At 41.4% G+C, this 11,562-nt stretch overlaps 1 protein-coding gene across 1 annotated transcript; it reads left to right on the forward strand.

The window, feature by feature from the left end:
• Positions 1-725: 725 nt before the first annotated feature.
• Positions 726-11,109, forward strand: ythdf2 (YTH N(6)-methyladenosine RNA binding protein 2). Its single transcript, XM_049595645.1, has 6 exons — positions 726-940; positions 1,166-1,190; positions 2,436-2,515; positions 3,700-5,388; positions 7,627-7,692; positions 10,058-11,109. The coding sequence occupies exons 1-6, from the start codon at positions 914-916 to the stop codon at positions 10,079-10,081; spliced, it is 1,911 nt and encodes a 636-aa protein (XP_049451602.1). The 5' UTR covers positions 726-913; the 3' UTR covers positions 10,082-11,109.
• Positions 11,110-11,562: the final 453 nt, after the last annotated feature.

Consider the following 11,562-nt stretch of genomic DNA (forward strand, 5'->3'; position numbering starts at 1 on the left):
GGGGAATGTGCCCTCCCAAAATCTATCAATCTATCTATCTATCTATCTATCTATCTATACTTCTAGCTCTGAAGTTAGCCTATATGTTTAACTGTTAATTATAAATTGGCATCATTTTTTCAATAAAACTCAGTTTTATCAGAAGTATAACTTCTGAAATAGTACACCGTAATAATTAGGTGAGTTTTAATTTTTTTTTTCACACTTTGTTTATTGGACTTTCAGGTAAAACATTTACAGGATAACTGCACATGTAAATATTGTGTCAAAAATGTTAAAATACAACATTAAAAGCAACAACACAACATGTTTGTATATATGTACATACAGGATAACTAAAAACTGACAAAACAAGCACAGCAGCACAAAAAAACCCCATAAAAAACAAAACAAACAGACAAGAAAATCATTTTAAACAGGAGTTTACAGGTCAACCACCTCAAATCTACATTTGCATAGATATTAGAAGTATTAATCTGGAACTGCAGGGAAATGGCGTCGCTTTACATATGAGAAGAGGGGTGTCTGTGTTACAGATAATTTGTTTATTTAATAAGTTATTTATTTATTTATTTCAGTTTGATGTTCATTTACATAATCTACGCATCTATTTCTATATTTAACATGAAATACTTTGGCCTCCATAAATTACCTATGAGAGTGTAACACGCTCCTCCGCGCCACTAGGGGGCGCATGTCCGCTGTAAATAAATGCCATCGTGGGTTGACGAGGGCCGCCCAGCCATGTTGAGGAGTCTGTCAAGCAAACTGCAGCCCGCCATTGTGTAGAAACCAGGCTCTATAGAGAGATAGGGGCGCTTGGGTGAAACTCTTCAATAGCTAGACCAATTCTGCACCCTGCCGCTTTTATTTAGGTGTAAATACAGTTACACAGGCTCCGGGGGGGAAAGACATGTCAGCCAGCAGCCTTCTTGAACAGGTAAAGAGAGGTGTTTTCTGAACATTTACGAGGGCCAAATTTCTCAGCATCGCGACGGCTAGCGAGGATAGCTTAGCTCAGAGGCAGCGGCTGTGGCTCAGTAGTGCAGTAGGCCTGACCACCTGCTAAAGGAACTGACTGCTGAAAATATATCTCTTCATCTATTTTTCCCCTTCCTCTCTTCTCATAAATCAAACCTTCATGAATCACCTGGACCCAATCCAGAGACCGAAAGGCCAAGCTAATAAAGGTAAGCACAGATATTGTCTAACACTGTCGACATGGGCTGAGTGAATGCGGATCTTTTTACGTGCGGTGCGCTTTGAAAATCTTGCGTGCGCGGATGCGATAGCTTGTCTCGCAACTGCTTCGCGAATAGCATAGCTGTTTAAGTTTTAAATATTTCTGCTTTTTAATTTGCCACTTCTTTAAAACGCCAAATTACACTGTGTTTCATGAGAGTATTCACGGCCGTTAACTCAGCGCTCGCGAGTTTCCTTAACATCCCTGAAATGGCACTTGTAAGATCCTCACAGTTAGCATTAGCTAACTCTTGGCTAGCTAACGTTAAATGGCAACATGATACACATCAGCATCCTTTTCCTGGTTGAACTTACACCGCTTTTAACTGCACTGACAGGTGCGAGAACACACTCTCACTACTCTGTGTGTCTTTACATCGGTCACTGTGAGACATTTTTACAGTGTTAAGCTACAGGTGCCATTCTATCACGCTGGCCACTCGGCTAATGTTAGCCAAGTCCGTCATGTTGAAAGGACTCTTGGCGCTCGTTAACATGGAGACGCTGCGCACTGCATGCAGCTAACCACAGCAGCTAGCGTGCTAACGTTAGCTGGTTGCTAAGTTCACAGAAAATGACACGTCTTCCGACATCCTTTTCCTGTGTCCAAAAAGGCCTCGCGCTTTCCCGTCATAATGCTTGTCAGAGTGTAATGTAGGTTAACATGTATTGACCAACCAGCTTGTGTTTAAATTGAACTTTTCCGCGTCCTGAAAGCCTCTCAAAGGTCCCATGTCACCCAAGCCAGAACACTCCTAAACTTGTGAAAACAAAGCACAGCACACACGTTCACCTGCATTGAACACACACCAACTCTGCTTTAGAAATACACCTTATAGTGCAACATGTCCTTAACTTCAGTTTGTCAGAGACTCTAAAAGTCTTACTTAGTGCCAACATGTAACCAGTGCCAAGTGCTTCTCATTCTTCACTTGGGCTGATTCATCTCATATGCACGATTATGCTGTGTAATCTGAAGCCTATTGAGCAGTCATAGTATGTGGTGTCTTATCATGCTCGGCTGCATTTCCTGTGTCACTCATCAATAATTGCAAGGAGTGGTTTTTGTTATGTAACAAGTGGTGATGCTTCTGACGCAAAAATGACCAGATAATAAGAGATCTCGGCGCTGGCATGGCTGTAGTCACCTAAACCTGTGCCCTCTGTTTACATCACTGTCGTTTTCCTTTCAGTGCAAAACGGAGCTGTGACCCAAAAGGATACTTTGAATGACGATGAGTTTGAGCCTTACCTGAATACTCAGGCCAGACAGGTAAGCTTTAATTAACTGCTGTTTGCCAACAGGTGCTGGTGTGTTCAGTTGAACTTTCATTGTCACTTTTATTATCAAAGAGTAAAGTACCCTCAAGTTTTAAAACAGCTGAAAACTCAAGTTAGTTTTTGTTCCTGGTTAATCTTAAATCCTTTTTATTTATTATTCTATTATGATTGAAGAGGAATTCATAGATTAATATCAACAGATTGTGACTTCAACCTGAACTTCAGTAGTTGCCTATTATTTTAGGTGTATTGATTTTTTTTTTTTTTTTTTTTTTTTTAAATGTCTTGTCCAGTCATTAAAGTGTACCCAAGGAAAAGGTAGAGCTTAATTCTTAAAATAACCAGCGTGTATGTGGAGTCAACAGTAATGATGGCTTGATTGATCCAAGTAGAACAACTCTAATAATGATATTTTATATGCCACCTATGCTACCTGATATATTTGAGATGTTAGGTTATTCAGGTTATTACTAAACAGAAGCCTCTGAAGTAAAAAGAAGAGAGTTTTATCGGTGTAACTTTGTGTGGTTACAGCACCAACAAATCTCTATCAGAAGATTAATAAACGCACTTGTAGACTGCCTTGTTTCAGTGGCCTTGATGCCTCTTTATGTGTGAACACATCCTTGCTTTTTTCATTACTGAGGAATACTGGAAGACCTTATGGATGTGCGGCTGGAATATGCGCTTTTGTAAATTATCAAGTTGTCAGTGGCCTTGGATTTTATTTCTCTTTGATAGATGGATTCCCCCGTGAGTAGTAACAGGCTCATTGTGTGAAGTGGGCTGTAGAAGAAAAGAATGGAGCCTGTATTTTCCTCCACTCACAAGAATGCGCTATCCTTTTGTTAAAGAGACTGTTGTTACTTGTTTGTTTTTCTTATTATATACTTCAGTGCTGTGCATTTTTCAGATCAGACTGGAGAAGAGTTTTATTATTGTGTGGTTAAACCTTGCTTTATGATAACAATGAGAATAACTCAATATATTTGCTATCCTTTCATCTTGGTCTGACTTGTTGGATCTACAAGAACAAGGTATAAACATATCAAACAATAGTTTTTGTTAAGAATGAATGTTATTAATTAAGTTATGTAATCGATCAAGTTTGAGTGTGTTGTTGCAAAGAATTGTTTTTTACCTCTTGTCGCTAAAACAAATTCTTCTTCTATTTAGAGCAATGCCTATACGGCCATGTCGGACTCGTACATGCCCAGCTACTACAGCCCCTCCATAGGATTTTCCTACTCCTTAAACGAGGCAGCATGGTCCACAGGTGGGGACCCTCCTATGCCTTACCTGGCCTCCTATGGACAGTTGAGCAATGGGGAGCCCCACTACCTCCCGGACGCTATGTTTGGCCAGCCAGGCCCCCTGGGGAGCAACCCTTTCCTGGGACAGCACGGTTTCAACTTCTTTCCCAGTGGCATCGACTTCTCGGCATGGGGCAATAACAGCTCTCAGGGACAGTCGGGGACACCGCAGAGCTCTGGCTACAGCAGCAGCTATGCCTATGCTCCCAGCTCACTTGGGGGTGCCATGATCGATGGACAGTCCCCGTTTGCACCTGCTGCCAACGAGCCCCTGAACAAGGCACCTGGTATGAACAGCCTTGACCAGGGCATGGCAGGGCTTAAGATCGGCGGTGCTGCTCCAGGTGGTAATGGGGACATGGCTCCTAAGGTGGTTGGCTCTGGCTTACCAGGTGGAGGTCCCCTTGGCCCGGTCTCATCTGTAGGACCTCCCAGCATGCCTCCTGTCTCAATTGCCCCCGCCAAGCCTGCCTCCTGGGCCGATATTGCCAGCAAGCCAGCCAAGCCTCAACCCAAGCTGAAAACCAAGGGTGGCATGGCCGGTGCCAATTTGCCTCCTCCGCCCATTAAACACAACATGGACATAGGCACTTGGGACAACAAGGGCACCATGCCTAAAGCTGCCACCCCTCAGCAGGTGCCCCCGATTCCCAGCAATGGGCAGCCGCCCAACCAGGCTTCCCCACAGCCTGGAGCTACTGCTGTGGGGAACCCGCAATTGCCCCTCAGCAATGGACAGCTGGTACCCCCTGTTTCCCAAATGGGGCAACATCAGCTTCCACCCAGTGGGCAACCAGGTATGGCTCAGATGCCCCAGCCTCCTCTCTCCCAGGGTCCTCCTCCTCCAAGCCAACAACCCTCTCAACCTACTCGTTGGGTCCCTCCACGGAACCGGGCCAATGGATTTGGGGATGCGGGTGGGGGTGGCACTGGCCAGTCACCTCCCACTTCATCTGGTGTGGGTGTGGTTCCTGGAGTCCCCTCTGAGCCTCACCCAGTCTTAGAGAAGTTGCGCATGGTCAACAATTATAACCCCAAGGACTTTGACTGGAATCCCAAGCAGGGCAGGGTGTTTATCATCAAGAGCTACTCGGAGGATGACATCCATCGCTCCATCAAGTATAACATCTGGTGCAGCACGGAGCACGGCAACAAGAGGCTTGATGCAGCGTATCGTTCGTTGGGTGGCAAGGGGCCGCTTTATCTTCTGTTCAGTGTCAATGGGAGTGGTCACTTCTGTGGTGTCGCAGAGATGCGCTCACCCGTGGACTACAACACGTCTGCTGGCGTGTGGTCACAGGACAAGTGGAAGGGTCGTTTTGACGTGCGCTGGATCTTTGTTAAGGACGTTCCCAACAGTCAGCTACGGCACATTCGACTGGAGAACAACGAAAACAAGCCAGTGACCAACTCTCGGGACACACAGGAGGTACCACTGGACAAGGCCAGGCAGGTGCTAAAGATCATCGCTGGATATAAACACACCACTTCCATCTTCGATGACTTTTCTCACTACGAGAAGCGCCAGGAGGAGGAAGAGTGTGTGAAAAAGGTAACACAAGTTACTGTTGAGTAAAGTGAATGATAAAACTGATGAATGAAAACATGAGGGCTATGTTTTAACTTGTGTTGATAAAGGTGCCACAATTGAAACCAGTTTGGATGTGTGGGTGCATGTACAACCTTTTTGTTTTTGCGTTACGGAGGTCTTCAAGGATATACAAGAGGATTGAGATTGCTGTCAAAATTCAGTGTGTTTGTACACAGTACTCTATTCATATATTTTGTGATTCTTCTTTTAGTTTTTCACTGTGGTGTTTTGTTTTCTACCAGTTGTAGCAGTCGTATGTATTGCTCTGCTTTAAAATGGAATAACAGACACAGAATGATCAGCAAAAATAATTTTTCTTGGTTATATTCGCTCAAAGCTAATATTGTTAATGGAAATATTCAGGGGATTACATGAGAAAATATCTTAAAAAAAATTAACTGTTTGGTTTGTATTGTGGTTTAGTTTCATTTAGAAAGCTTTATCAGGGGTATCTGTTCCCGTCTTTAACATGTGCTCAGTTGTGCAGCTTCCTAAAGATATGTGAAATGTGTTTTTTATGCTTTATTTCTGAACGCACATTCTGGTACTGGGTGAAATATGTTTATCTTATTTTGTGTTGAACTGTCGGCATCAACATAAGGAACCAAAGTAAAAGAGAAAGTGTATTGCACCCCCGAACGTAGTATACTTGCTTGCATCATTTGCATTCATATTGTGAAATAGATTGAGCTTAATATGGGGGCTTTGGTCCCCTGCACAGCTATATTACACATCCTATAATCGTTTTAACTGACAGAGGACAAATTAAGGGGAAAATATGCCAAGACAGCACAATATTGACTTACCTTCTTTAGCACAGCAGCTCGTTAACCTTAATTGCCATTATGTTCCTACTTGCCATTAGATGTAGAAAATGTTTTATTCGGTAAGTATAGAAACCTATATCTTCCTCTGTGTTGTGATTATGTTTGGCTCATGCTAAGAACTGTTTTAGTTGGATGTTTTTATTCACTCTCTTTGCTTCTGGGTGCAAGAAAATATTAGTAAGCTTGAGTATCATAATGATGCTTTGTAAGACTGTATTAATTCTCTAAAACATTGATTTTTAATTAATAGTTTACAAAGATTTGTACCACTGGTTCATTTTGTGTTGTGTGTAAACCCACAGTTGCTAGATCCTTCTGTGTTGTAATCCGCCCTTAGTCACTTGACTCTTCCGCTCCAACATAACAGCATATCGTTAACATAAACACAAAGAACACCAGCCTGTGAAACAAGTCAGTCATGAAGGACGTACAGTTTACATTGACAGATTTCCTGAGATTAGATTTTTTAAAAATGCAATATATCGCCTTGCTTACAGTATCGCAATATACTGAATCCAAACCTCTGTATTGCGATATGTATTCTATCACCAGATTCTTGCCAGTACACCGCCCTGGTTTAGCGTTTTAAAGCCACAAATGTAATGCGTTATGGTTACTGTGTTGTACTCTTAAAGACCAGCGTACATGACCTCTAGACACAATTTATAATATTTAAAACAGTGCTGTTTATATTACAGGTTTTGTTGTGGACACTGGTTTGATCTGTTGCGTACTTTCTCAAACTTAACAGCAGCCAGAAAGACTTCTGGACATACATCAGTGTTGTAGCTATAATTATAAAGTCATTAACTTTGTTGTGTTGTAATTTTATAACTTGAATTTTCTTTTCAGGTATTTATTTGAGGGACGTGTCATCACATTTTAAGTGACCTGTATATGTACAAAACAGTCCTCCAAAACTACATAATTGTGTATCTTTACAATTGTGTTATTGACAGACTTGAACCTTAGATGACTGGGGATCATGTTATTGACAGCGTTGTGATGGATACAAGAGAAGAGCCCTGTCAGTATATGAACTCTTAAACCAGAGCACACAATGTTAACTTAAGTTATGCTTGGCTGTTATAGATTAATAATTAATGTATGGTGTAAAAAGTTAGGTTTTAAATATGGTATGTGAGACATTTGTGCCTAAATCTAATGCCTGTGTGATGTCTGTAGGCTGAATTGTGATCTATATATGAGCTTTTTATCGTGAAATGCTGTGGTTAATGGAAAGTTGCGATAGATGATTTCAGTAAGACTGGTTTCTATGTGACATTTTGGTCAAATTTGTGTCAAAGATTTGATTTTAGTGTAGTGACTTGTCTGTTGCAGTCACACTCAGCTTTCACTCTATGTGTGGCAGGTGGAGGTCCAAGGCAGTGAGCCATATCCCAGCAACCCAAGCAACAGGAGTCATTACAGGCTTCAGGTAACTTGCTTCATCTGTCACTGTGCAGACGCACTTTACATGTTGTTTTGATACTTGATGGATACTGTTACTGGAGTTCGTGAGTGCTGATCAGAAATCCAGCATCTAAAATCTGCATCTGTTACAATATTTGAACTGTCATTTATAGTTTGCAAGAAATCCCTTGTCACAATGAGCATCTGTTAAGACCCAAACACACCAAACTGACATCAAAGAACTAGTGGTGATGAAGGCAGACCTCATGTTGCCTGTGTTTTTGCCAAAAAGTTGCTCATGAACACACTGCAAAGACTGCAGCCGGCAGTCAGCTAACGTGTAGGCCCTGTCTGTGTGAGAGGAAATAAGCCTACATACCAGCAGGTTGCGTTAGTCTGTACTTGTCATTCAGAAAGGGAAACTGGAAGAACGACAAGGTAAATTCAAGATGCTGGTTAGCCAGTTAGCACATAAACAACACAACCTGTTACTAAAAGAACGAAGGATATTTTTTCATTCATTCAAACAATGACGTTCATGAACAAAGACATTTAAAACAATTAAAAGCAAACCAAGAACAAAAATGCATATCAATTAAAACAAAAATGAAATGATAAAAAACAACAATAGCAATAAATGAGCTCTAAAAGTAGAAATACAGGATAAAAAACATGCTAAGGTGTAGATGTATAGTTAAAAACATTTACACTCAATTGAAACAAGATCTGAAATAAGGCACTTATCAGCCATAAGGGTGGCAGAGTGTCTAAGTTTAAGGTCTTTTGTAGATTATTCCATGTATTAGGTGCACTGTAAGAGAATGACATTCTTCCTAGTTCAGTTCTGATGAAAGGAGTGTGAAGCAACAACCTACAGTATTTTGAGAACGAGTACCAAGACTATGTAAGGGCAGAGATATAAGAGATAAAAAAATAGGGTGGGAGCATCTGTATCAAAGCTTTATGAATGAACAAATACCAATGCTGTTCCTGTCTCACAGCCAAATTTGGCCAGGCAACCTTTCGGTGAAGGTGGCAGTGATGGGTGCTGTAAGGATCACCTGTAATGAACCTTAGGGCTGAGTGGTAGATAACGTCCAGTGATTTCAGTATAGGCGCAGCAGCTTTTCTGTTTAACATCACCATAATCGGAAAAAAAGACAAATATACATTCTACCATTTTTTTCCTGCGTACAAAAGGAAAACCACTCTTATTTCTGTACAGAAAGCCGAGTCTTCAGTTTGGCAGTCAGAATTTCAGTATGGTGCTTAAAATTCAGATTGTCATCCAGCCAGATACCATGGTATTTGTACTGTTAAACTTTCTCTATGGATGAGCCATTTGCAGAATGAATATTGAAAGACGCATTATGAGTAGCCTTGGTGAACTGCATCCTTTTGAGTTTAGTATGTAATTGTTGAAAGGAATTGAAGGACAACTGTAGATGTTCAATGGCTGGCTGAGCAGATGTTGTGAAGCAATATAAAACTCATCCGCATACAGATGAAATTTACATGATTCAGGGGAGGGGGGGCAATATCATTTATGTAAAACTGAAAACAGTATTGGCCCTAACATTGAGCCCTGTGGGACACCTTTAGTAATATTTAAGAATTTTGAATGAACTTCATCCATCGTTACATTTTGAAGTCTATTGGAGAGGTAGTTTTCATACCACCGGCAGCTGACTCAAATCAAAACCAATACGGGACAATTTCTTTAAAAGTAACAAATGGTCAACTGTGTTGAATGCCTTAGACAAGTCTGTAAACCGAGCAGCACAAGACATTTGGCTATCCAAGGCTAGTATGTCATTTAGGACTAAGGAGGTTGCATAGGCCTGAAACCAGACTGATGGGGAGTGAGTACAGAAAACAAAGAGATAGAATCTAAGTTGATTATTTAACGTGCGAGCAAATGGTTGCGAATAGTCATTACTGAAAAGCTGAATGGCTTAAAACAAAACAAAAAAAAAAAAACTTGTGTTAAACAAGTTTGTTTTGATCTCACACCCTCTTGACTTTAGCCGTTTGTTTACTTCCCTCACTTTGTCTTCTGGTACGCTGAGCTGAATTGCCAATCAGAGTGATTTCATTCACTGATGGTCTGTGCATCTCTGCCAAAGACAAAGGGGAAAAAAGCTGACAAGGACAGACTGTTTCCAACGGTGTGGGACGTATCGCAAAAACTAGGGGGACAGATGCTCATCAACAGCACAACACTCAACAATGGTCGACCATCAGCTTGGTGTGCTGAGGCCTTTAGTAAAATGGAAACTAGGATAGTGTGTGCATATTCGGCTTCATCAAAGAATGAGGAACTTGAAGTTTCAATATACAGAGATTTTGTATCTTGTGTGTGACTTTCTGTCTTTGCATTTGTGTTGCAGGAGCGCCAAGGACGAGTCAAGTAACAGTTGGTGCTTTGGTCAAAAGACTGCAATGGCCCCCTCTAAAGCCCTGTCCACCCCATTACATCATTACATCCAGATCTCTCTAAGAAATTCTAATAGGGGTGAAGAATTAACCAAGGACAAAAAAACTAAATGAAGACTTTCTTGATTTCTTTTGACTTTAAAGACTTACTTCGAACTTGTAGTAAAAAGAAAAGGAAACGATTATTCATAGGACTACAACTAAATGCATAGCATCCTTAGGTGAAATCTTTTTTGCCCCACCCCATTCCACTACATATGCTTTTCCCTTGTATGCTGCTTTTTCCTTTTTTCCTTTTTTAAATGAAAGGATCATCCTCTGTTTTTATGGTCCAAGAGCAAGTCTGTAATTCTCACACAAACACACAAATCAACTAGGAAATTGTAGTGTTGGCTTATAATAGTGTCCCAAAGTCAAGAATGGGCAGTCTGTCTCATTTTCTTTGTAACCCCCAACCCCCCTTCACCTTCCTGTCTTCTGAGGATGCTCACATCTTCAACCAGGACCCAGTGGAGTTTCCTCCTCAGTGGATTTTCATCGTTAGACGGGTGTCAAACTGCGCTCACTCCAGAATCTGTTTCCTACATGCTCGCCATGTTTTTGTTTGAGAGGACTGCAGATGTTCAGAATGGCCCTCTGTTTTGTTTTCGCATGTGTTGGATGGAGTGTGTGGGGAAGGTAGGGTGCGGAGGATCTGGAGAGGAAGAGTAGGGAAGGGGGGGGTCAAGAGTTTGAAAGCAGAAGAAATGTTAAGTTGACGAGCCTTGCTCAGTGTATAATTTTATGGTCTAAAAAAAATTGGGGCCCTCTGTTAACAGTCTTCATTGGACTTTATTTACCCTCTTTCTTTCTCTTGGACAAGTTAATTCATCGTTGCTATGGGCTGCTTTCTTTTTTTTGTTTTCTCTCCTTCCTCCGTTTTCTAAAGACAGTGATGCGAGTGGCCTTGCCCCCACTCTTTCTATTAATCAGTTCAAAAGTAATAAATGTGGTATATTCAGCAGAACTGGTGTGCATTCCCCTTGTTTGACTGTGTAAAGCAATTTTCTCATGCAGCGTGTCTGTGCATTTCTTTTCATCTTGTTTTGTTCCTTCTCCCCAGATGGGTATATGAATGAATGTTTCTCTGCTAACCTTCATACTCAACCCGTCCACTCCCCATCCTGACTTCCAGTTTTTCACCTGCGTTTCTTTCCTCTCTATTTTCCAAACCCGACTCCTCCTCCACACTCCCATTTCTGACTGCTCAGCCAACCATACATACTATAATATCACAATCAGCTTCCACCATTTTCAGAATGTCATTGTTGGTGAGTAAAAAAAAACAAAACAAAACAAAAAAAAACGCAAGGTCCTCTTTCAGAACTACTGGCTTTTATTTGTGGCATAATAAAGATGCTCCACAAAGTGGTGTGTGGGTTTTTCCTCCTTGTAGTCACATGGGTGGCCTGTTGTACCT

This window comes from Epinephelus fuscoguttatus, linkage group LG14 (assembly GCF_011397635.1).
Source record: "Epinephelus fuscoguttatus linkage group LG14, E.fuscoguttatus.final_Chr_v1".
NCBI classification, from domain to species: domain Eukaryota; kingdom Metazoa; phylum Chordata; class Actinopteri; order Perciformes; family Serranidae; genus Epinephelus; species Epinephelus fuscoguttatus.